Genomic DNA, 27,272 nt, shown 5'->3' with positions numbered 1-27,272 from the left:
CAAAAATCTTGGCAAAGTTCATTACAGTGAGATTTTAAACACAGCTGAATTGATTCTTTTCTTATGTAAGAAAACTCATACAACGTCTGCTCAGTATTTTCAACTATCTGAAGACTTTTTATCAGCCCTTTCTCTTGACGTGCAATAATTAAGGCAATAGTAGTGAGAATCCCTCCAACATTAGAGGGATTTTTCATGCCATGTAGTCCCCATGTATATAATAGGACTACATGTCATTATGAATGATAAAACTGCCAAACTAGGATGAAATTATTTACCATCAGCACCATGTATATCTGTGAAGGCAGGATGCCCAGAGATCATTAACACATCTCTCAACTGAATTTCCGATCTTCACATGTCTGATGAGGTGCCTTACTACACAATCCTAAGTAAAACATTCACAGTCTCAATGTGGTGTATCTCTTAAAATTATAAAACTACAAAGTAGTTAATATTTACAATTTTTTTATTGTTACCTTTACTATCAAACTCAGCTGACAGCGAATGTAAAACTGCATATACTTTTCAAACTGATGAAAACCACCCGTGAGGCAAAAATCTAAATAGAAGTAAAAAGAGCAGCAGTAAAAGATGTCATATTTTAAATGACAGTATGAATGAGTTTCTACAATGGTCTTAATACCCTTCTGTGTAACAAAAACTGAGACAGCAAAGCTCCTGTAAAAGCGTATCTAATTGCTTAAAGCCAATTTCAAATTCATTATCAATTAACAAGTACCACTTTAAGATATCAGCACATAAAAAATTTCCTGGGAAGATAAAATCAATTTTTCTTGTCACAGATAAGCAAAAGAGGCTTAGTGATCCATAACCAAATTTCTTCAAGATGTCTGTTCAGTCTTTCGGCAACTACACATCACAAGCCGTGGCAGATGCTCTAACCTCCAAAGCCCGCTCCATCTTGGCAGAGTTGAAGACACCCTCTGTTTCAGAGGCTTACTCACCACTTTGAACCTCTCCACAACAGAACACACAACTCTGCAGATCATTTGAAAGGCTCAGGTGGCAAATATAGTAAGGCCTTTTCTTAACTTGCAGTGCAGTTTTTCTCCTGTAGATTTGAGGCTAGTGAAAGGAAAACAGGTTAAATTTCCTGCTTCAAATTAAACAGTGACAGTGGTAAATAGTTATGCAGAGGAGGTCCTCTAGGACACTATCCAGGGCAAGAGGACTACACAGTGTCTGGGGTATCTTGTTTCTAGCTGTGCTATGGCGAGGATGAACACCACCACCACGCAAAGGTGCCATATAAGGCCCATGGCTAGCTGAGTTACCTTCAGCAAAGTGATTTGAACAGAATCATACTCGGCTCCCATTAGAGCTCCATCTGGCAACACTGCAGGAACGCTATCAAGCCCAGCAAAACCACTTAGGTTTAAGGAGCCTTCAAGAGGGCAATAGGTCGACATTATCCCTAGGGAGACTTTGATGAAATTAAACTCCTTCAGTGATAACAAAGCGTAGAATACCAGCAACTGAGGCACAAACTTCTGCTCAAAATGCCAGACCAAAAGCCTTTCTGTTTGGCCTAGTAGAACCTTCTTGCCAATAAGCATTTTCTTTAGCAGTCAGGTTGAGATGACAGAGAAAAAACACAAGCTGAACAGGGGTGTTGAAGAACAGCAAGTGTTCCACATAACCTGTAACTACAGGTTCTTACCTTACAGCAGGAGTGGAGGGAACCTCATGTATTAAGAGTCTTGGCACCTGGACAGCCATATTTTATGGTCCAAAAAGAAAAAAAATGAAGTATCTATAGAGCTATCAACCATATAGATCATATAGTTGCCATATTACTAGAAATCAGCAAGCAGACCTGTTTCTGGACTTCAGTTCAGGATTTCCATTAAAGTTGGTTCAGGACAGAATGGTCTCTGCAATTTGAAGGATAGCCAGAGGAAAAAAGAAATAAAAAAATTGTGCCAACATATAGTACAGGTTGAAGGACAGAAAGTAACAGAAGAGTAAGAAAAATGGCATGTTAAGCTAAGGGTGACAGGCAAATGAAATCTAGTTTGAAGGACACCACAGCCAGAGTAGATGCTCCAACTCATGGTAGATGACTGTGAAAGAACCCGAGAGAATGGTATATGATTTGACCTTTCCTGTTTCAGCATGAGAAAAAGTGAATGATGGTTCTTTGGCCCTCTTCAATAACGTTAAATCTATAAACATTTCTTGTCATGTCTTGTCATGTCTGTGGAACACAATCACCCACAGCTTGAATTTGACATTATTCTGAAAGTGTTTAATAATTTTACATTTTTTTAAACTGATTTACACATACTCCTGAGAAAATGGTAGTAATTTTAAGCTTAGTGATAAACAAATATATCAGAATAATTAACTACACATTTCTTTAATTTGTTTAAAAAATATAAAAGTAATTAATAGCTTTAAAAATAGATTTTTAACTCGCTTTTAGCTAATAATAATAGGATTTAACAGTGGGCTTGAAAATACTAATGTTACAGATTTTTACAAGTTAGATAGCATACCTGTAACTACTCTTAATGTATTGGTATTAGCCATGCCACATAATCAGCTTTTGGTCTTTATAAAATTTTAAAAAAATTGAGCTACAAGCTAGATAGGAACCACCAGCTACAAAAATCCTGCATTTTTTATTTTTTTAAAAATGGAGTACTGAAACCCTATTTGTTTTTGTATTTCATCTTAATTTAGTGCACAAAAATGTCATCACAGAGCTGGGGCAAATGCTTCCTTAGAAAGTCAACCAAAAGGTGGTAACAGGCTACTACTAAGAAAATTTCTTTGTACACCATCAAGTTCATCACAAGCCACCCCCAACAATCATTTTATGTTTCTCAGAAATGCATAGGGAAGTATACGTGCCTTTTACCCTTCCTTGATGATTAAGATACCAAAGATTTTAAAGGTCTGAAAGGAGGCGAGTTCCTCAGTAGAAAACCCATCACAGGAAAAAACTCCCCATCTCTAGTACACAGTAGGATTCAAGCAGCTGGGCCACCCAAAGGAGGTCACTGAAGGGACACAAATGCTGCAGCTGGACTACAGCTGTCACAGGGATGATATGAAGGTTCATTATGGTGTGGTAAGCAATCTAGCAGCAGGGAGGTAACTGAAATACTGTATAACTTTATATATATACACCATCACAAATTTCAATTATGGTTTTTACTGTCCTGTAAATGTCAAGATTTTATAAATATGAATTAAAACATTTTAATTCTTCTGTAATTAAAGTGCCAATTTCTACCAGTGCAGGGAGTGTTTCATTGCTTGTAGCCAGGTATCCATAGCGGGTTTGTATTCCTCCAAGTCCTTCTGGGGCTCAAAAACTGCTTCTATTTGCCTTAGCTTCTTTAGTTGTTCTTTGTCAGTCCAAAATCCTGTAAACAGAAAGTTCATTCTCAGGCCTAACTGCAAATATGTTATTTTTGAGTTGTTTTAATATATTTCCAAGAGATCCAAAGCAGAAACACAGTAAGAAACCATGACAGCTTTTCTTTACTCAACCAACAACTTTCTCAGAGGGAAGCATATTTTTAACATTGTGAAACTCGTTTCCATCATCCACTTGTTTGGAATCCTGACAACAGCACATCTGCTTCACTGGGACAGTTTCCAAGGTACAGCTCTGGTACACTGAAGTTCCCTCAGGTTTCATCCACACTGTGCTTTTGGTTCCAGGTCCCTCTCAATGAAGAAGGGCCACAGAAACCAAGACTTAGCACTAGTTGCTTCCCTACTGTCTTTAAAATCGCATAAATGGCAGAAAACAGCTGGTGTTACATATTCAGATTAATTTATGTTATTGAATAATTCTTGGTTGTCAAGGGCTGCAGCTTTCTTACAGTTTTAATTGCTGAACAAGTCTTACCTGAGCATATACTTTTTATCTTCCAGTTGTGTTATTTACATACCAAAGCAATTTAATGAAGTTAATGGAAATACATTTTGTAGGTGGATATTAAGCAAAACCATTGACAGTTTGTAGCTTTAAGTCTGGTTAATTATATAAAACAATTCTGTGTGAGTAGAGCTGAATTTTTTTTTTCCCCTGTACTTCCATTGCATTTATTTCTGCAAAAACCTTAAAAAATAAAGACTTGGTTCACAGATGACAGGACACAGCTTCAGTAGGAATGACATGGCTGCATGTAAGCGTGGCAGTTTCCTTGTCATGTGATCCATCCCCACCGAGCACAGCTCCAGGCAGTGCAAATACGGGAAGGGATGCAGAGTGTCTGGGTCAAGAAAGAGGGAGGCAGGAAAAATAGGGTTCACCTCTTCTCCAGTAGTATATCCTTCTAAATTTAAATGAATCTTGCAAACATACATGCAGATACTTTTCACATTAAACTCACTGTCACTATTAATTTATGTAAAACTAAACAAGCATAAAACTGCTTAGCAAATTGGGACATTATGTTAGAAATACAAGTAAGGTCCTTGATTTGGCTTAAGTATGACATTATCAACTGTTTCTTTGGTCTGTCAATTACAAGTACATGGGTACAAAGCACTATACAGAGAAACAAACACTACTTACCTTGGATTCCCACAAAAATGGCTAACATAATCCTCTGGGGAGTTCCTACAATTATTTGAAGTTATGCTCTGTTTTTATCTGTTTTTTTTTCTCTCCATATTTACAAACATGCATTATGAAGGGAAAACCAAAACCCTTTTAAATGTATACATACCTGAAGCAAGGCCTGCTAGAAAAGCTGCACCAAGACTAGACATGTCTGTGTTTGCAGGTTTTTCTATTTTCTTATTAATTAAATCTGAAGTCATCTGCATGACAAAACTATTATTACTGACACCTCCGTCAGCTCTATAGGGAGAGGGGAAGAAGTTAAATAAATGCTTTTAGTTCAAATGCTTATAGCCAACATTTCAGAAAACAACTTCTGGGGTTTCACACCTATGCATAAATCTTCCTGTCACTCACACACAAATGCATTTCCATTTTATGGGCAAATTTAGAGGCCAGCACAAGGTGCCTAGAAACAAAAAAAAAGAATGCCTATAAAGCGGGGGAAGAATGGTAGACAGACAGGGACACAGGACAGACACGTTATCAGAAGCTTTGAAAGCTCTGTCTTCTAAAACTACACATCATCCTGGTTGAAATGTTAGGGTTTATAACAGAACCTTTACATAGTTATCACTACAACGTGACAATAGTCAAAACCATTACATTGAACAACCCCTTTCAAGTGTTCCCAGATCTGGAAAAGTACTATTTCTATTACTACCAAATCTTTGTACAAGTTAGCTAAAATGCCTTCACAGTTGCGTCTTTTTATGAGGAAGATTAGAATGAGGCTTGCATCTATCTAGCTTCCTAACTGCATCATGTCGGAGACCCTTTTAATGGGGAAAACTAGAACTTACCAATGCTGATCTTTAATCATCCGAGAGTGATTAATAGTGGTGCAAAGTAATCACTCTTGCAAACAAAATAACAACATAATAAAAAGCAGTATTTGAATTGTCGTAGATTGGTTTGTTATACTGTTGGACTCCAATATCAGCCAGGTATGGAGCTATTGTTCTATCAAACGTGGTGCAGTAAAGACATTTACTGTTTATTACTATAGAAAGTGTCAGGTAATAAAACGTAACAGTTGCTTAGAAATCTTCGATTCAAATATGCCAGCTGAAATCTTCTATACTACGTGATGCCTCGGAAAACTTTTTCATAAATATTTTGGTTGTGAAAGTAAATTCAGGAGATACTGTCTAATTGGTGATGTTACAGAGTTTTGCTTGTTTGTACATATAGTTAAGCAAGGTTGCTGCCTCTACACCATGGCATAAAAACCTTTAACTTGCAAAGTCACTTTCTTAATGCCAGTGACATGCAATTTCCTTCTTCTGTAAAAATAAGACATCCATTTGATTCAAGTAACAAGGGGAAAAAAAAAAATACACAGTACAGTACACAGTACATCTTCTAGCTCAAAGTTCCTACATGCTATTTGACCAGGGATGTGCTGCTTCACAGAACAAGTAAATAGGTGACATTCCAGGCCCCCAGGGACCACCAGGATCATCCTTGTAAAGGCTGCTGCAGATTGCTACAACATAGGACATGAGGACTAAAACTGAGGGCTCCTTCTCTGTTGGTATTGAGACAAGCAAAGAAAAGTAATAGAAAGGTAGAGGACTAATGAAAACCATGACTTTGTAGGAGCTTGTAGGAGCCAGAGACCGGGAAGAAACAAGGGATGCAGGACAATAGCTAAAAAGAGAATTAACATATTTATGGGATAAAAACAACAACAATGAAAAAAATCAAAGGTAATGGATAGATACTAAAGATGGACGGGATAAGACAAAAGGATGGGAGAGCAGTTTACAATCCTACTGAAAAACCCATTAAGCGTGTATCATTATCTCCTAATGCTTAATCCACAAGCTGAATTGCTACTGATCGTAGTTAACTGATACCGTCACTAGACTAAACAGCAATTTTATATTAATGAATAAAACAGAAGATGATCATACAATTTAAAGTGTACATTATAATGTAAATGGGATTAGTATTCTAATGTTCCATAGGCAGTACTTCCATACTTCCCATTTTTCACTTCGCAGTCTTAATATGACTTCTCAAATTTTGGATACAATTTTCTATGTAAAAAAGCTTCCTAAGTAATCAAAAATTTAAATACTTTAATCTTTTCCTCTTCATTAAAAACCCAAGCCTGGCTGTTCCTTCATCTTTGCCTACTCTGTCCCAGTACTTGATGGAAGACAGAAACTTTTACCTCCCTTCACTTTGTAGTTTCACTTTTCTTCCCCTACTCAAAGTCTGCTTTCTCAATGTCTACATGCCTGCCAGTCTATTTCTTCCTTTGCATGGGTATTAGGAAAAAAGGCACAAGGACAGAAATGCTTGTGTCTCTGTTCTTGACAGTGGTATCATGATGACCCCTGGCTGCCACAAGGAGAAATTTTGGAGATCTTAGCATGAGAGGGCTTGAGGCTCTAAGACAACTGGTGTGTTCAAACGAAGTACCTACCAAAATGTGACAAGTAGTTCTCCAGCAACACATAACTCAGCTAAATCTTTCCAGCACGTTCTGAAAAGCATATTCTAGGGATCACGGTTACCTCACTAAATTTGATTTGCCTCTTCAAAGATTGAAGCAAAACCAATGTCTTAACAATTGAATGGTAAAAATATTCTCCCTCATTCCCTCACAAGTAGTTCCAGTTTTAACTGATGTCTTCAAAAAATATTCAGTCTGTGAGAGACCCAGCACAAAAAAATTTCAGTATGAAAGAACGATAATAAAGGGTAGAATGACCTTTGTGGTAGGCATTACTATATGCACTCTAGTGCTGCCTGGAAACATGAATTTGCCTTTTTTTTTTTAATAATTACAGCAATTCGTTACTCACCTGCTGACAATCACCAATGCCAACAGCTTAATTAAGAACTGACCCTTCTGTGGGTAGACTCTACTGCCACTTAAGTTACATTAACATTGACTTGGTAATCATCTATTTCTCAGCAGCAGAATTTTTACAGTAAGATAAAATGCATAATAAATTTCACACCTATTTAAAATCAAACTCCCATATATCAAATTTAAAAGTTACATGGAACTTACCGAATAGTTTGAAGAGGGATGCGTACTTTCTTCACAATGATATCATAAAGCTGTTTGTTTCTTTAAAAAAAAAATTTAGTTGAATTAAGCATTATGTATTCCATAAAGTGTTTCCAGTATCTACATAGTCAGAAAATAAAATACAAGGCAAAAAATGCCTCAGTTGTGTCAGAACTGCTGCAATAGCTAACAAGTTCCCAGAACATATAAATTTAAAAAAAAAAAAAAAGAAAAAAGAAAATAAAAAAGGAAAAAAAAGAAAAAACCTCAAACTGGTATTTGTTATACATCACTACAAAGGCACAAGCATGGCTAAATCACAGCCCATTCTATAGCAAGTCACTCTAGAAGGTACATTTTTCCCACCTGACATTGCTGATAGGTTTCTACAGACAAGACATAATTGTTGATGTAACAGGTGGTTTAGAGTGATGAAAGTAGGCTGATAGAGTGTTAACTGGAGTTTATCCAGCTGTTCTTTAAAGGGAACACCTGAAGGCTGTTTAAGTTTGACTTGTTCTGAAACCCTTTGGTTTAATGGGAGAAAATCTAAACACAAAGGATCTCTACCCTTTTCTAGTTAGGTATTTGAATGAGATGAGATTCTTAACATCCCTGTTTTCAAAAGACCCATGCTTCAGTTCAGGAATTAACTGCATTTCACATTCCTCTTACAGTGCAGGAAAAAAAAGATACATTAGAAACAGCTGCAGCAATTCAGAATGTTACCTTCTTCCTGACATCCTTTTTGCCCCTTTGCAGGAGGTTATTATACCCAAAGCAAAGCTGGTGACTAGATGGAAGGAATCATATCAGTGCTCCCTACTTGGCCACAGTGCAGTGCGAGCCAGGCTCAAACCATATTCAACTTCAGTTCAAGGCACACTCGGGTGGGTTTGCAAGGCAGAACCAATCTGTTCCACAGTGAGCTACTGATGTCATATCATCAGCAACTAGCAATAACAACTTTAACCTTGACAGTTAGATCTGGAAGTTGTTGTCAATTCACATCTTTAAAGAAGTTTAAGATGCCCATTATCGTGTTTTATAAAAGTCCAAAATTTCAAACTTTAGCCAAAGAGCCAATATAAAACTTCCAGCTTCAGTGATACTTTAAACAGATGGAGCAGGCTACACCTTACTCTCCTGACAGTGTGGACAAACTTTAAACAGAAAAAATGTTTAGAACATGCAGAAAACAATGTAATTTAAGAATCTCTATACGGTTACTTAATAACAAAAACTCTGAACTAATAAATATACACAAATTTATTTGTAAAGTGTTAAAGAAAAAAAGGGAAGCAGCTAAAACTCCTTTTCAGTGTAACAACAATGGATTACTACGATTTATATTTCACAAACTCCAGAAGTCCATGTATCCATTTAACACTGCTGATGAAAATAAAAGCAAACATAAGAAGATATAACCAAGATAATTAAGCCAACAGTACCTGAATGCTACAGATTCCAATATAGCTCGTACAAGATGGTTTCTGGTAATGGAGGGTTTCAGCCCCATGAAAGAGGCACATAAACATGGGTCATTCACAGAAACCTGCAGAAAGGATTTCAACATGAGTTCAGTGAATTGCATTTGCAGGCTTTTGAGAAAGGAGTCAAATAGTAAAAAAAATAAAGTAATAACTTACGACAATTACAGGCAGCATAGTGAAAGAAGAAAATTGAAAAGAATATGTAAGAGGTATATAGTGTTATTTTAGCTGAATGAACAGTTTAAATAGCTTCTTCCAACAGCAAAAGGTTTAAGTGGCTTCTTCCAAATCTGACATACTAAATAATGCTAATCTGTATGACTTTTCTTTAAAATACAAATAGTGTACACTTTAAGTGTCTAGGACAGGGCACACCGATATTGCTGTTCTCTAGCAAGATTTCACACACATACTTTTTTTTTTTTTAAACAATCCTGAACTGGTGAAAGATGTAGTGACTTTTAAAAGTAACACTGAAAAGGATGGTAATACTTTTTATTAGGTTATACTACAGCCTGTTATCAGTGACACTGATAAACAGAGTCCATCTAAAATTCTAATGGTCGCCAAGCTCTCTTTTTTTTGCAGAACTAGAGAATCAATTGATGAATCTCCTCTCCACCTCTCTACTCCTCTGATGAACTTTATCACAAAGTATTAGTTTGCTGGTCCACACCTGGTTTGTGACAATGTTAAATCTTATTTTCACTGGAGACAGTAATTTTTAAATTGAAACAATTCTTTCAAGTTGTATTGTGCTAAATATCAATTATGACAACACTTACCAGAAGTTTGAATTTCATGCTTATAAAATACATACACACATATTTATAAAGTAAGTTAAGAAAATGCTATCATTTGTTTAAAAAAAATTTAAAAATTACGTATGAATACGTACACAGAGCCAAAAAGAAAACTGGCATTTTGCAGAAGTTCCTAAATAGAAGAAACTCCTGCATTAAAGTCAAAGAAAATACTCTTTTTTTTTTTCCCCCATATACAAGTATCCATACCATTCTAAGAACGGAACCCCTTGTGCAGCCTACTAGCATAATAAGGATTCATGGCTTCCAAGTTTACAGATTTTCACATACCAGATAATAAACTAATAAGCACAGACTCATATTCTACCTAAGGGTGAGCATCTGGAAAGAATCAATTATTAAGAAAAAAGTAGCAGCGCACATACATGCATACACCCCAATGAAGAGTCCCGAGTTTTTGCTGTTACTATTAATAACAGCAAATTAAGCCTGGAAACCCCTGTTTCTAGCAGAATGAGTAAAAGGAAAAAATATTAATGCACATATTCACTCAATTTCAAATACACTTTCACAGTGATGCTCCTCTCAGTATGCTGCACCACAGCAGCAGAATCCAGTAAGAAAAAATTTGTTCTTATTGCCTTAATATGGATGAGTAGAGAAACACTTTACGCAGGAAATGAAGACATAAACTTCATAAGAACCCTCCTTAACTGCTATCATTCCGAGGTCTAAGAAACATTATAATAGAATCATTTTGTGTTAGCATCTAGCCAGCAAAGCTAAACAGACACTTTACAGTCCCAGAAGTGTTCAACTCTGTTTGTGTCCCTTTTTGTATCATTTAATCCACTCAGTTTCTAAATTGATACAGATTCTGTTACTGTGAGTCTAGTGGCTAAGCACTGTCCACTGGAATAAGCACGGCTTTAAAAAAAGGCAAAGAAATCTGCATCGGTGGATACTATTAGTGGTTACTAGATATCACAGTTAAAGAGAAATCGGTTTAGTTTTCTAACTCAGCTTCTAAAAATTCAGACTGGGAATATCAGAATTTGGGAAAAAGAGTGAATCAATGTTTACCAAGAAGCTAGCTGGGGTTCTGTCTGGAAACAGTGTCAACAAAGCAAGGGGGGGAAGAAAAAACCACAAAGCAAAACAAAACCCAAACAAATAAAGAAGTTTTACCAACATCTCTAGAACTTGAGTATTAATAGAATTAAAGGTTTTAAAAAAAACAGATTCAGACTAACATTTGTCTACCTCAGGATTCCTGACTGCAAATATTGGAGTTTGGCAGGGCTCAATGCTTGGTTATTCATAGCACAATTACTCACAGTAACTCCTAAATGGAAACATCTTAGCATAATCAAGCTCTATATCCCTAAAAATAAATCTAATGATTAGGGCGGCTGTTTGAAAGAAGGTAGCTGGGCTACCTGTAGAAGAAATGAAATTTTTCTTTGCCTTGTTCCATTAACATACAGGACTTACACAAAGATAAGGTTAAAGATGTTAAGTTTCTTTAGAAGAAAAACACTAGTCCTGGGAATGATCAAACTGAGTATGGCAGATCAGTGAAAATTAAGAACAAAAAACCCGAACAAAACAAAAGAAAAGAACTTTTAGAAACACACAGAAAGATGAGCTGGTATACATTCAAACCAAAGAATTACTAAGACTTCTAAGAAAAAACTCAACCATACTCAGTTTGGTCATACCCAGGAGAAGTGTCTAATATTACTATCTTTGCTTTTCATAACACCAGGACTTGTGATCTTGCTCATATTTATGTTTAAATGTTCTGATGAATTGCAACCTACATCTTGAAAAGAGGTAGAATAAAAAGAATTATTTTAGAATAGTGCTTACAAGTATTGTCTCAATGAAGGCTTGCATGAGGCAGAAAAGCTATGGGATCGGTTTCTGTCTCTGCAGGCACTGCCTGAGTTACTGTGGGCAAGTCATTTACTTATCTGACCTCTAGGTATCCATCTGCAAAACGGAAGTAATTTTCCTGTTTCATAGGGCTTTTCTCATGGGGGGGTGGTGTTTAAGCATTCTGATACAACAATGATCTTCATACGTTGTGGTGAGGGACAGACCATAAGAAGCTCAGCAGTACAGAATAAATACTGTGAGAAGATGTAAATGATTACATTTAAAAATGTAAAAGTTGACACTTTAACTGGGTTATTAAAAATATATTCTCAATTATATTAATAATTTTACCTGAAAACCTGGAACAAAACAAACGCCTTGAGAATCAATAATACTCCGTGCCATTTTTGCTGTTTCATCTACATTGGTGAAAAGATCTGTAAAGACGCATAAGTCATATGCTTTTATTATTTACTTCAATTTCTTCATATATTACTAAGAGATAAAAATCTAGAGTTAGACTATTTCCTTTTGTAATGTTCTCAAACTACATGTTCTAAGGGAAACAATCGCTTCTGCTGTATTTCATGTCCATCAGTCACATTAAGAAAAAAAAACCACCAACAAACATATTCAGATGAAGACTAAACTCAAAAGGATCCTCTCATATCTGTTACGCTGTAGCTTTTTAATCTTCACATCCTGTAAGAGGTCATTAGCTTTCCAAAGAGACATAAATGGGAATTGAGAATGCTAACAATGGCACCCTAAGTATGCTAAAAACCTAGATTTGCAAAACATAAACCATGTTTTTTCCTCCCAAAGATGTTGTTATCGCCAGCCCAAGCACCAAACGACTACAGAGAAAGTCCTTAATACCCATCATATTTTATCATCACCCTTAGTATTTTTACAAGTGACTGACACAAATATAAATAAGGTAGGTCCTACTATCACTTCTTTGATAGACACTACTTTTATACTCTGTCTAGCCAGATGTCTCCTTTCACAACTCTATAAACATCCATCTTTACCTTGCTCTTCACCCACATGCAATTCTTGTGCTAACACCCATCTTCTGTAGTTTTAACTAATAATGTCTTTATGTGGCTACATAACATGTTTTTCCAGAAAACTAGAGGTCTCCTGTAAATAAGAGCTATTGCTTTTTCTTGTCTCAAAAGTAAATTCTCCTATTGAAGTTAAATCATGTTAATCTAGCTCAATTTATCTTTGAAAAACCCATCTTAGTAACTTACCAGGAGTTTCAGTTTACCTTTGTAACCTTCATAAATTTGTTTGAAAGCTTTAGATTCCACTGTGCCCAGACTAATAAGCCTAAATCACATCTTTTCCTTCTTGTAGTATTTGCTATTACTGAACTATATATAGGACCTCCATGTCAGAACAGGAAATGAAAAAATTAAGTAAGATTGACTTCACCTTGAAATTCCACATACTACTTTTTCAAAATTCTTAGAAGTGATCTGATCCCACTAAAAGAAGCCCATTAAACTAAGTTCGTCTTGCTGCAGAAATTCCTATTTCCAAACCTTTACCACTATTATATGTCTCACCTTCATCCATGTTGAGCCTCACCATACTTACTGAGGCCATTAGCTTACCTTGTGTTTTGACCCAAGTCCTTCTGTAGAGCAAAAGTTTTACCCTTCTCTTTATTCGTAAAGCTGATAAAAGTTTCTGAATTCTGCTTCTCTACAATGCATATTGCCAGAAAATAACGGTCTTACTTATTAGAGAGTTTAAAGCAGCATGCATATCTTTTGAACTCCCTCTAAAACTTCCCCAATTTTTGCCTGTGGTAACACCCATATGTCACGTCCGTTTCACTACTGGCTAGCTAAAAATCCTTTATACTCCTGCTCTGCATAGATCAGTAATATCCATTTTAAGTATGGCTAAGTTCCATATGGATAAATATCCATTTTAAGTACGGAATTTGAAGTAGCAAGCTTACATATGTACCACTGATAATTGTATCTGCAGCACTGAACTGCGTATTGTCTTTTCCTCAAAAAAACAGTGGCTGTTATTCTCTAGGCTCAGTCAAAAGTTGAATGATGAAGACCTGATGACCAATTTGAGTGATACTTAATCCTTAAGGGCACATACCTGAGCACCTATATGCACATATGGACCAGAAGTCAACAACTTAAAGAAATGTGGAATTTTGTGGTGAGCTATACTTCAGGAAAACCTTTCCCAGATAACCCAAAGTTTAACACACCAATTCCTTTTTTGCATCCTATTAAAGGTGTACTAAATTTCTACATAAACCAAGTAAATAGTTTATTAGATCACTCAGAACAGTTATCCTATAAACAAGCATTCATTTTGAACATCAGCTACTATAGACCTACTATTTTTCTTAGTCTTTTATTAAACTGGAACGCAAATCTTTTCATTAAATAATAGTCGCAGCTAAAAGACACATTACTTCTATGTGAAGCAACATACACAACACTGTTACTTTTAAAAATAAAGTTCTTCAAGTTATTTTCATATAACTCAAACCTGTTATTAATTCTGAGATGTACAGCTAGAGATTTCTCAAAAGCACTGCAGCAAGTGTTCGTGGCATACTGCATTTACAACCATGCCACTTAGATGTAATTGGTAATCAATTTCTGTGCTTCTCCTCAACTAAAAATTCAAGTCCAAATACCCTAAACCAGCACACATCTAACTTTACACAGGTCTCCTCTACACTATTTCTATTCAAGCCTGGATACCAGGTTAAAAAAACAAAAGAAGGCATACAAAGGTTTGTCACGCTCAAAAGAAAGTGAGGAGTAAAATGTTTCAGGAAAACAAAAGCCTACATAGCTAGGAGGGTCTGAGAGGCAGAGTCTGAAGTGGAGATGATTGTGCAAACCAAACTCCCTGCAATAAACACACTCAGCAGAGAACCTACTAATGGGACTGTGCATTCTCTGCTGTCCAAAACGTGTAGGCTGGTTTCTTCAATTATGGATAATAAAACCAAGCCCAGTAACATACTATAACACCATAAAACAGTTTCTTAAATACTAATATATTTCACCCTCTATAAAATTAAAGAGCTACTTACTTATATCCTGAGCCCATTTTATGGCAGTGCCAATGTCTGATATACAGCCTTCAGTTAAGTAAACAACTTCTTCCCCAATCTTCCAACCAATCAGTGGATACAGACCTTCATTAGTTTCCATGAAACAAAACAAAACACCTAGTTAAATTGTTTCCAGAAAAACATGCAAGCAGCCCCCACAATAAACCCAACTAAAAATAAAATAGTTCTTAATCAATTCCTTTGCAGAATTCAAGCTAAAAAAAGTCACTGATAGAAGTTAAATGTATTGTTTAAAAATTTAGTGATGGGATTACAACAGTTTGTTAAATCAAAAGTTAACCTAAAAAAAAAAGCCAACCACTATCAAATTACAAAAAGCCCTCTTTAAGCTAAAGAGAAGAGCTCTCTGCACTTACTTTTTTTTTTTTCTGTAAGATAAGAGATTGTATATACTTAAAAATTTATCAATGTTTTCCTATTTGTTTTAAATTCATATAATTTTCCCCAATGGTTTCTAAAAAGTCAGAATTCACTTCTCCAAAACATAAAATATGAAGGGTGGGCTTTCAGATAGGAAGCACAAACACTAAAGCAGATGTACACACACAAAAAAAAGCAACACAAACTTAGAACATAGATCTTATTCACAGAAAAGGATGAAAGCGATACACTTTTTTATTCCTTTTTCAGTATGCAATGTTTCCTCACATAGAAAGCAAGAAAGAAAACAAGTTTTACAATTTGCCCATCCTTGTCCCCAACAAAGGCTACTATCAGTTAACTATAGCATTTTACCTATATGTTTGCCTAATATAAACAACAAAGGAAACACCCAAACTCATTAAAAATATTTGGTGACATAACTACAAAAGATTAGCATTTCTGTGGTTTACATGATGGGATTTACAGGAAGTTATGATTTCCACCAAATAGTTTTGACTTTGCAGCGACTCCAAAAAAAATTCAATGACTTGGAATTTTTTTTTTTCCTTTTCTCTCAGAAGAAAGGCAGAAATACATTGGGCAAACACTATTAGTTTATTTGAAAACACAGTACAGCTGTTTGCTTCAAAATACCATTACATTAGAAATAAACAGCCAATAATAAGGATAAACCTGACGATTTTTTCTCCCCTTTGCTCCCCCACAGATACCTTGAAACCTTGACAAAGAAAAGAGAGACATACTACTTAAAACAGTTGGTGTGAACACAGAGATCATCCTGTTGGATTATCTGTATTAGTAAGAACATAGCACAAAAGTCCTGCAGAGTACTACTTTTAATGCTAAAGCAAGACACCTTGGTTATCCAGCTGAACAGTAGATGTTTTCCAGCACTGCAGCTGGACAAATGTTCTTTCAGGTCCCCTGATAAGAATCCAAGCATTCAGTAGCCACAGCAATAAAAACTTCACCCAAACCAAGTACAGCAACTGTTGGAGTGAAGAAAGCACCCAGACTTTATGGGACCCTGCTCAGGACTCTGAGATCATGGGTAATGCAACAAAGGTAAATGAGTCCCAATAACCAAAGGACCAGAAAAGCATCAGAAAGATCTAGGAATTCTCTCTGCTGTCTCGAGGTGACTTTGCTGATATACAAGTGTGCCTCACAGAATCATCTCCAGTTTGCTTGCCTGTATCCAAAAGAGTGGCACGGTAGTACTAGTGCAACTGCAGAAGCTTGGTAAGTGCTGGAGGCGCTCCAGTGCTTACAATGGAAAACAATCAGCAGCACCTATTTAGATTAAGGTTTGTATTTGTCTCTTGAAAGGAAAAAGTGATATACATATCTCCAGATCATTGGTGCAGGTCTCCCTTACAAGTCTTTATTTTCTACCAAAGGTAAAGCTGCAAAGAAGCAAGATCAATCAATTCATTGAGCCAAAAGTCCTAGAGAAAGACAGCTAATTAGGAATAGAGAAGTCCATGAGGTGGCCTTCCTAAAGATGCTCACACCAGAGTCTCGGACAGTGTAAGATAATCTATCTCTAGGGAATGGATCGACATGACACTTGGCATGACCAAAGTTACTAAGAACTATCAGACTGCCCCATTTTAAATCTATACAACATGCTTCCATCATTGAATTGTGAGAAGTGCTGTTCTTGAAGGAACTATTTTTAAGACTGCCATATATAGCAACTAAACATAGACCAGAAACTAGAACAGCAGCTAATGAACAGCTTGCACAGGGATGCTGCAGGGATTCTTGTTGCAGTCTTAAATACATACGACAGCTTTAAAGATTGAACACATTACAGTTCATGCCCAGGGCACAGAGAAAGCTAGGTACTTAACTTGCCATACTACTAACCATACCACGTGACAGCCAAAGAACACAGGGAAATACTTTTAACATAAGTAACAACCTAAAGCAGTAAAAGTTTCACAGCACTGCCTTAAAGATTTCAAGATCCTATCAGGTCACAATAGCTAAATATTTTCTTAAAAGTAAACAAAATGGAGAAACCTTACAGCATGTTTTTGCTATTATATTTCTACAGACTACATACATACGATTTCCTAAGTAAATTTGCATCCATAGGGAATTCAATGTCTATGCTACTCAGTTCTGACACATCTCATTTATTTGCCAAGGTCCTGCCAGACTTTAGCTGGTAAAAGTCTCTTCAGCATACTGCTGTCCTCGTCCCCAGCCCCACCCCTCCTATTTTAAATTGTAGACTTCCCAAAATTAGCATCTCTTTAAAAATACAACAGACAGAGAGAGACTATGCATGCAAGTTTACTTCAGTATCATCTGTTGCTCTCTTGACAAATAGCCATCTATGACAAATTAACAAGCTTGACAGACCACAAATGTTCAGAATGACAAAGTTTTAAACACTAGAAACACATTGAGGAGCTCATTTCTAGCATTTTAAAAGAAAACCAAATAATTGCTAATCCTGCATTATCTCACTGCAAGTGCTTCAAAGCGTAAGGGCTCAAGAGGAGGAACTTACAGCGATCCACTGGAACATTTTGATGTGAGAAGCCAGAGGACCAATCCCCTTTTCTCCATTCCTGTACTGTATAATACCACTATCAAGAAGAACAGGTGAAGAAAAACAACAAAAAAGTAGGGATGCAGGTAGCAGACATAATTACTAGTGATGTTACTTAAGTTCTCTTCTTGAGAAGCATATTTCAGGATAACCAAGATCTACATTTCTAATTAAAAATTTCCAGAGTCTTCTGTTCTGAAAACACTTTCAAGCTGTTTTTCTACAGCTAAAGACAAAAGGAAAAGCATAGCCCTGTTTTATGCCTTTTTGTGCCCTCATCATTAACAGCTGTCAAGTAACATAAAATACTCTAAAACCAAAGTTTCACTATCTTACCTCTCCGTGATGCAAAGAGATGCTCTCCAGTATTCACATTCCAGAAACCACCTGTTCCCATTGTCAGTTTAACATCTCCGGGGTAAAAGCAGCATTCTCCAAACATAGCTGACTGCTGATCTGCTACCTGCCATACCAACAAGAACAAAACAGTAAGTTAGCTTCCAACTACCAACCTACAATGCTGCTGGAATTTAAAACATCATTGCAAACACTTCAGAGTTCTGATTACAAATAACCAGAAGGAATATGCAAAACTTACTAAACAAGCAAGTATTAAATCAAAGCCAGATAAAAAGAATACAGGTACAAATGTACAGATTTAAATAATATTTTCACTCACCACTGCCATTATTGGAATAGGTACCCCAAATATTTCAGAGTCAGCTGATCCGAAGTTGAAGCTTAAACAAAAATGTTATGGAGAAACATCACAACACTAAATTGACCTTTTTGTTAAAATGAAATCTATGTATATAGTCTGAGTCTGCATCACATATGAAAGGTAATGCTACCAATTTATTTTAGAGAAAGCATTAAAACGGTCACTTTAAGAAATACTGAGAGTAAAAATAAAGTTTTGGATGTAGTGTTAAAAAAGTACATCTGCATGTAAAAATAAATTATTTTTTTTAGTGTAACTATATATTACTAGCCTGTCCAGACTATGTACTATTTTTCTGAAGGCAATTAATTTAACAGCTACCATATTTTTTTGAATATGCCTTCATAGTTACCTTGTGTCCTTCACTGGCGGATAAATAGACATTGGAATGGAAAGTAAATTACACAAAGTTGGGTTCCAACATTTCTGAAATAATAGGGAAAAAAAATGTCAGCAACTCTCTCAGATGCACAATAAATAGCAAAAACATTTTTTTTGGAACAGTACATACCATAAAGGGTTCAAAAACACCTGTAGCACTGGCATTTGAGTAATCTGTAGCATACACAGAACCTACCATAAAAAAAACCCAAACAACACAGCAAGATTTTAGATATCTAAATATTTGAGAGTCTTTTTAAACATACTTTTTCTTTAAACATCTCAGCAGCTCCCACGAAATATAAACTGAGTACCTACAAGCAAAGTCATAATGATACAATGAGCACAGAAACTTTACCCACTGCTCATTATAATGTGTACATATTAATTACCTTATTTTACCCTCATGAAACTGGCTAGATGAGAGCTGGTACTTCTGACAACATGTACTACACTGACTGTATCACTGTCTATCATAACCTATCCAATCGCTCAGGCATTAGCCCTCAGGACAAAAACTTGTCATTCTTCCACATTTGTAAAATCACAGGTACTTTTCTTCAATCAAGGCCAATTAGTTCTGGTAGTCCTCTTTAAATCTTAAATGCTTAAAAGGTTCATCACACTGAATAATTATTTCCTTATTTGACTACCCTTCCAGGCAGGCCCAAAGAATAATTAATTCGGAAGGTTCTGGGGTATTTTTTAACAATAAATATATTACAATATTAATCATTTATAAAAAAAGCACAAGTAGTCAAAAAAGTATTTGAATTCTAGGATATATGAATGACAGTCATGAACATCATTCCTTAGATTCCAGTATGTTTTATTAAGAGGAACTGTAACATTCACCTTTAGTCAATCTATACAGTAACCACGTGTCAACTGTTCCAAAGCAGCAGTTATTTTTTTTGGCAGCTTCTTCAGCCTGGGAACAAATACACATACAAAAAGGTGTTTGTAATTAGGTACAATAAAGAGGAACATATTTCCTGATTCCTTTTCTCATTTTCTTTGTGGTTAACGATAATGTCCCCAGAAAACAAGTCTTTGATTGCCAATTTTTCTTCTAAAAAGGGCAAGTTGGCTATATAAGTAATACTACCCTACAGTTCATGCTCCTAAAGAGAATAAGCACAGTTTCTTACAGTTGCTGCTAAGGAAAGAAAAGCAATTAATCTTCCACTGTCGTGGCATCAGAGGCTTAAGACAGGAAAGTTTATAGTTACAATTGTAACAGTGGTGAAGTAGGGGTGAATAAAGAAAACAAGGTCTACATACAGCATTTAAATAAAAATTAACAGAAATAGAATAAATAACTGTATTTTAAAGTATAAAGGCTTGACAACAATAAAGAGCCATTGTTTTCTTGTTTATGATGTCTAAAGAGTTCAAATGTTATTTTCCTTGGGGTCTTTTTTCCCTTTAAAATGCAAAATTCAGGTTTAATCTAATTTCTAACTGATAATGTGTACAACTGTAGAATTCATATAAAGAACAAACTAATTCACTCAAAACATGACTGAATACATTATTCTCTGTAATTAAGAGCCATGAATTTTTGAGCTTCTTGGTTAGATATTCACCTATTTTAAGTATTAGTGCCTGATAAAATGTCAGAGAACGTTCACCTCGCATTGAAAAGTCAGCAGCTGCATAACCTTCAGTTCTACAATCCTCCAAATTCACACCTCACTTTTTCAACAGCTTAAACCAAAATATGCCAGTAAAAAAATTATATTTGACCTCCTCAATAGTTAGTTTTGTGGTAGAAAATACCAGACAAAACTCAAAAGATTTTGGCGTTTCTTTATACATGGTAGAAGTGGATGATAACCACTTTCTTCAAAAGTGACTTGAAAATTAACGTAGAAAATAAGATGACTACAGTTACAAATACGATAGAAATAAACAAGGAAAATGGTAAGGATTAGAGCAAAGAATACAGCAACAAATAGCTCAGGGCTCATTAGGCCATTAGATTATTGCAGCAGAACTCATTTTATGTCTATTTTCCAATTTACACTGCAACAAAAGGCAAAATAAATTGCAGCATTTGATTGTCCACTATGATATTATTTGTGAAACTCTAAACACTGGAATAATGCAGAGTGGAAAGATAAGAGTGCCAGTTGAAAACAAACACAACTGTCATGCAAAACTAGAGTGCAAACAACTTTAGAACAAAGTACAATTACTAATTGTATAATTAAATCAAGTGAAATAAGGTGATTTGATTATGTTTCTTATGCACGAAGAAAACTTTTTACTACTACACATTTCCAGAACCAGAGCAAAAAGTTGTATAAACATTAGTAGATATTTAGGTAGACAGGCGTTGAACATTAACACAGATAAAAGTCTGTCATTCTGGTTCTTCTGAGGAAAACAACAAGCAGGACAAAACTGAAGAGGTTACAACCAACCTAAGTCACTAGCCATTATTATGACTTAAGAAAGCTATTATTTTTCCCTTTCCAGCTTACCTCATGTATGTTTTTAAAAACCCATGACAACTTCATAGAAGTGTGTTGTGTTGAAAAAGTAAGAAAACTTGGTGCCAAATATCGATCATTCCCAGTCAAGAAATGAAGCACTGTAAAAATAACATGGATTACCTGTTTCAAAAGAAAACAGGTAATTTTTAATCTCTCCCTTCAAAAGTTTCTGATCAATTATCTTTAAAGGATGACCACACAGATGAAAGCTGCTGACATGACATTAGATTCAGAAAGCTAAAATTCTGTTAGAGAGCCCTTACATAAGATTGCAACAGATAGCCTTCCCACAACAAATACCACAGGAAAGAGCAGCTGCACTAAGCAAGTCTGTTTTACTGACTTCTGCTGGAACACTGATACAGACTGCTCTGCGTTATGAAGACAGGTCACCTATATGAGCACAATGCATGATGTGGTTGACAGCGTTACATACTGTTATTCCACTGAAAGTTCTCCTATAGAAGACAGACTCAATCATGTTTTAATAGATTAACCAAAATTTAATCATTAATCAAGTTTTCATCCACAAAAGAAATCAGTGGCAAAACCAAGAATTTAACCTCTTGTTGTGAGTATGCTAGTTAGTTTCCACTTACAGGAAAAGTAACTTCAGTTTTTCCACTTAGAGCAAATCTTTCTCTTCTAAAGATACAAAGCACAAGCCATGAGCAGCATAACATGTACCTTCTATACGTAATCTGAGCAAAGAGTACAGTTAAAAAAAAAAACAAACCACAAAATCCAAAACACTGCCAACCAAGAACTACCTACATCCAAAAATTATGCTGTAGCAGTGTTAACATGCAACATTTTAATCCAACAAAGAGACTAAAAAAGTAACAAAATGCATGCGAGACCTACAGATATCTTTTCCCCTAATTAACTACCTTCAGGCTATCAATACTGCATTTTTTCTTGGTACTGTCTTCCATGCTGATCTTGTTCAGTTAAATGTTTTTAGGCCACAGCACATCATATTAACATGTTAACAGGACACTTGCAGTATTTCATATATTGTCCTTACTCTTCATAAAAATGAAAGAGTTGTAGTATGTCCAAGCAGTATCTAGCTTAGCACAGTTTTACCTTCAGCAGAAGGGACTTATTCCAGGAATTCACAAGTTCAGCACTTCTTGAGTCTTGCCAACTTATGAAATTATGAAAAGGTTTCCCTGTCCTCCTGAAAAACAGTATTTGAATACTCCCATTTAAAACCACAGAACATATACTGCCCCAAAAATTCAACATCATTCACCATTTCCAATCAGGACATTTAACACTAGCTCAGTTCCTAAAATAAGTGCATATCCTCCTGGTGGATTTGAGGAATTAGTAACAGGCATATGGGCATTCTGAGCATGAGACTTCTCACCAGAGTTAAAAAAGTATGTATGTATTTATCTCTTCCAAAATACTAAAAACAAAACAAAAAGGACATACACTTATAAACAGTTCTGAACTCCTGTAAGGTGTGGCTATGCACACACAAGACAATGTGAGTGTCTGACATTTGTTGCTTTCAGGTTGCAACCTGACCAAGTTCGACATTTCTACTACTTCCATCTAGTTTATGAATACAAATTCATTTTAAACAACACACAATATACATACTTGTGCCATGTAATGAAGGTTCCTCTCTGTGTTGAGATACCAAGAGCAGCAATTTGCCTCATGTGAAGTCCCGCAGCTAAAACAAAAACAAAACACACCAAAAAAAGCATTTATTTGAAGAAGCAAACAAAAATACAACTTTTCCAATGTAACTATAAAACCTAGAGAATACTTAGGAAATTAATAATTTAAGAGAATACAAATCTCTACAGACTGCCCAACTAAATGGCTAGAACAGTGAAATATTAGAGAACTGAGTCAGATAACTGATTCCAAAGCAGGTAAATAAACCTCTGTATTTTACAAACGCAGCTGTGGGTCACTGACCCTTTCCACCTTCTGAAATGCCTATTGATGCTTTACTTGAACAATCCCAGTGACGGGCAGGAAGGTTACATATGCCTATATGATCTATTAAAATGTGCATTTCACTTGGATAAATGTGAATGAAAGCACAAACAGAGGTATCACCTTTACAAACTTATGGAAAGAAATTCCATAAAGAAACAAAACTAGATTGATTCTGTAGGCAGTAGAGATTAATGTCAATATGCTGGTTTTTTTACATCACTTTGATAATGACATGTCTCACCTTCAATATTCCTTAAGTAATCTTTCAGAATTCCTAAGAACAAATTTGCTTAAACCATGTATCACTGCGCAGCAAAGTATACTTCAAATTCAGAAATATAAAAATGTACATTTGGGTGTACACCAATTTTGCTGTTAAACCTTACTTTCAAATAGAACATTTTTTCTAATATATATTAGCTAAATAATTAAGTATGTCCACAGCTATTTTCAAAGCAGCTCTGGTCAGCTTCCCAAGTACTTCCACGCATACTTGCAGAAGCAATATTATGTGAAAAAATATAAATTAAGAAATTCCACTTAAATGACAGACTACCTATTTTGTCCAAGGTACTGTTACTCTGAAAGGCTCTCAATCCCACTACTTGAACAAATCATGGGTTAAGTATGTCCTGCTCATACACATTCTTATGTTAACTTTCATGTGCAAAGTTACTCATTTGCGTAAGCATATACTGCAGACTCTACAACCAACAGCCTCTGAACAACAATTACCAAAGGGATTTCATAAAGAAAGGACATGTCTCACTCTGACAACCTCTACATGTACTTCTGCACCCTCCCTTATACTGGTCCTTGCATTCATGCAGGCAGTGTTATCAATGCCTTCAATCAGCTGAAAATTCAGTCGGTGCTTTCACAAGGCTACCTCCTCCAACTGCCTGCACAAATGCTGCTGGTAGCAGCGGTGTACAGGAGGAAGACCTGGAAGTGGGTGGCATGTGTTACTGCTCCTTATCTCCATAACCTGCATGCTCCCACCACCTTCCATGTGTCAACTATCATGCTCTGTAGATGCCTATGTGAGTAGAGCTAACTTCCATTAAAGAGAAAAACAAAACACAAGAAAACATGGATATTTTCAGCTGTCTCCTGGAAGGGTTGAACCAGTAATAGAGTGAAAGAGAGGTGTGGGACCATGCAGTCAGAAGCAGTTTCCAACTTTAGGTAGCACTGAACTACACCAGCTCATCCACGCGCACATGGAATCACGTATTTTAGCTCCACAAGTCCTCTAAACTGAAGTGTTCCCATGCCTTCTTTCTGCTTCCAGACAGTCCTTCCTGCCCCTGGTGCCACACTCTCTCTTGTGCTGGCACAAACATTGGTGAAGCTCTGTTGGCATAAGCAACCACACAGTGATTTGACTCAGGAAACTGCTCTGGTCTTGAAGCAACCCTGTACAAAGGAGGGTGGGACTGCTTCTTTTGACAGCAGTGTGGGGTTATGCTCACTTACATTACACAATCACTTAAAAATGACTTGCTGACAGCACGTTCAGCTTGGCCACAAGAAAAACTTCCTCTTTTAAAACTAGCTGAAAAATCTTGCTTCCTGATTTGCCCCCCAGAATGGGAGTAGAGGAAGCCAGGAAGGTCTTTAGGAGTTGAGGTGGCATTGCTATTTTGTGACAGAACATTTGCGGCTACTGAGAAAACAGGCCAAGAGCCCAAAATAATCAGCTGCAGCTTACACCACATAATGGTTACTTTCCCTGTCCCCTAGGCTGCCTTCCAAAGGAAGAGATGAGCGGTTTTGCCTTGAGCCAGGCTTGGAGGCAGAGAAACACGTGGAGACCAAACTGCAAGAGGGGCTGAACAGGAGGAAGCTTAGGGACTGAATGAAAAAGGATGATGCACACACATGTGACAAGGAGGCTGAGGCACCGCGAGAAACCGAGCTGGGGTGCAGTTGACAGGTCCACGGCATCAGCATAGCACAGAAGGTGATCCATGCTGGATCGCAGAATGCTGAAGCTGGTATGAGAAAGCTGTGGGAGCTGTAGAGAGTTAGTGCCTGGTTAGAGCAGCATCCAGAAATCGGGGAAAAATAAACATCAGAAGTTTGGCAGAAAAGCGAGTTGTGTGTGTTTAGTGCATGCAGTACCAGGGAATTTTAGGCTAAAGTACAAGTAGAAAAGAACAATAATACAGAAATCGGATACTAAGAACTGTTTGTGATTTGAATGGGAAAAGCAGGAATATCATGTTGGAATCAAGTGAGCACAACTATGCGGCATCCTGCTTTCATTCTCTCATACACTCACATTCGCACACACAAAGCACCAGTAGAATAATGGGGAATCAGAAGGGGAAACAAAGCTACTCTCTGTTCATACACAGAGCCATCGGGAGGAAGACAGATGCTGGGGAACGATACGTATACAAAAAGCTGGAGCAATAAGGTGCTGTCACTGACGTGTAAATCAAGTACACACACTGCTTCTGGTTCTACTTCAATCCTAATCTGGTCCCACTGAAAGAAAAAAAGTAATTGAAGTGTCCCATTTTACATAATGATTGAATAGGCCTTAAAGCACGTCATAGACCTGTGCTCAGAGATGAATTTTCAGTACTTAAAAAAAATAATCAATCTTATCTAATTAACTAACTTTACTAATTTTGATGAATAATTAATTAACTTCTCAAACTTTATAAGCCATTACCTCGTACAGCCTCTTTTATTACATCAACAAACTGACTCCACAGCACTTCAGGATCTAATTCAACCCATCCAGGACGAGGATAAAGCGATTCTACCTGTTTGTGAAAAACATACAGCATTGTTATGATCCCTAGTTCACAGAAACCAGCACTCTTGCGAAAGTTTGTGCAAATACAGTTGGCTTTGCTTTTTTTTTTTTTTTTTTAATTTTCTGAATCTACTGCAAGAGAAGAAACAAGAGTGTTCGTCACTTAAAACATGGTTGAATGTGGGTGTGTAATGCCTAGAAGACCTCCTCCGTTCGGAGGCAATAAAGAAGCCCAAATATCCAGGAACTGGGGAGCCTGTAAACCCCTTTCGAGGCTCCAAACTGGAAACCAGGTTTCTCAACCTTTTGGCTCTGCTGCTGACCTCGGACGTCAGTGCCTCTGAGCAGCTCACCAGCAGCGTGGGACAGCAGGCCAGGGATCACCCACCAGATGGGCTTCCAGGGAGAGGGAGGGTCAGCCCTGCTGAAAACATTCCCTTCCATCTGAAAATCCATTCCATTTCTTACACTTCTCCTCGCTGCAATCTTTTCATTGCAATAGCTAACAATAAAAGAAGTTAATTCTGGAGATCATCTTGATCCCAAAATCATCAGCAGTGCAAATCAAAAATAGCCTGAAATTCATGTTCCAAAGTTAACAGTTGGGTTTTTTTTGTTACACAATGGGACGTGTAAATGCAAGTCCTACGTAAGCCTCGGCTACACCCTGTTAACAAAAATCGTTTTGTTTCGTTTCGAGAGAAAGTAGTCGATAAGCGACTAAAGCAAAGGTAACAGGGAAAGGTGGGCGGTAGCAAACGCTGAGGTAAAGGGGCGAGTGCAATGGCGGTATCGCCGTGGGGCTCCCAACCGGGCTGGGGGTTTTTGTTTCACCCAGACTGGTCTGAGGGCCCTCGGGAAGCCGTCCCCATCCGACTCGCCTCAGGGCTAGGAACAGCCAAGCTGGGTGAGCGCCTGTGAACGCTTCCCATGCCCAGCCCCGACCCGCGCCCCGCCTGGGCAACCCGCCACCTCCCGGGACCCCGCGCGGGTGAGAGAGCCGGAGATCCACAGGTCAAAACCGCCCGGCACTCGGCGAGAGCGGGCATGTTCGGCCCCGCCCGCAGGCG

At 36.9% G+C, this 27,272-nt stretch overlaps 1 protein-coding gene across 1 annotated transcript; it reads right to left on the bottom strand.

Moving 5' to 3' along the window:
• Positions 1-3,249: 3,249 nt before the first annotated feature.
• Positions 3,250-26,209, bottom strand: GK5 (glycerol kinase 5 (putative)). The gene is made up of 15 exons (XM_009702407.1): positions 26,116-26,209; positions 23,079-23,154; positions 22,554-22,647; positions 21,453-21,584; positions 19,819-19,894; positions 19,094-19,155; positions 18,935-19,008; positions 18,541-18,601; positions 18,198-18,324; positions 14,870-14,974; positions 12,130-12,215; positions 9,092-9,195; positions 7,641-7,700; positions 4,716-4,849; positions 3,250-3,398 (listed from the first exon to the last, which is right to left on the bottom strand). The coding sequence occupies exons 2-15, from the start codon at positions 23,138-23,140 to the stop codon at positions 3,262-3,264; spliced, it is 1,314 nt and encodes a 437-aa protein (XP_009700709.1). The 5' UTR covers positions 23,141-23,154; positions 26,116-26,209; the 3' UTR covers positions 3,250-3,261.
• Positions 26,210-27,272: the final 1,063 nt, after the last annotated feature.

Source organism: Cariama cristata, unplaced genomic scaffold, assembly GCF_000690535.1.
Source record: "Cariama cristata isolate BGI_N322 unplaced genomic scaffold, ASM69053v1 scaffold19930, whole genome shotgun sequence".
NCBI classification, from domain to species: domain Eukaryota; kingdom Metazoa; phylum Chordata; class Aves; order Cariamiformes; family Cariamidae; genus Cariama; species Cariama cristata.
The sequence above is the reverse complement of the archived record's forward strand: the minus strand, read 5'-3'. Positions and strand labels throughout refer to the sequence as shown.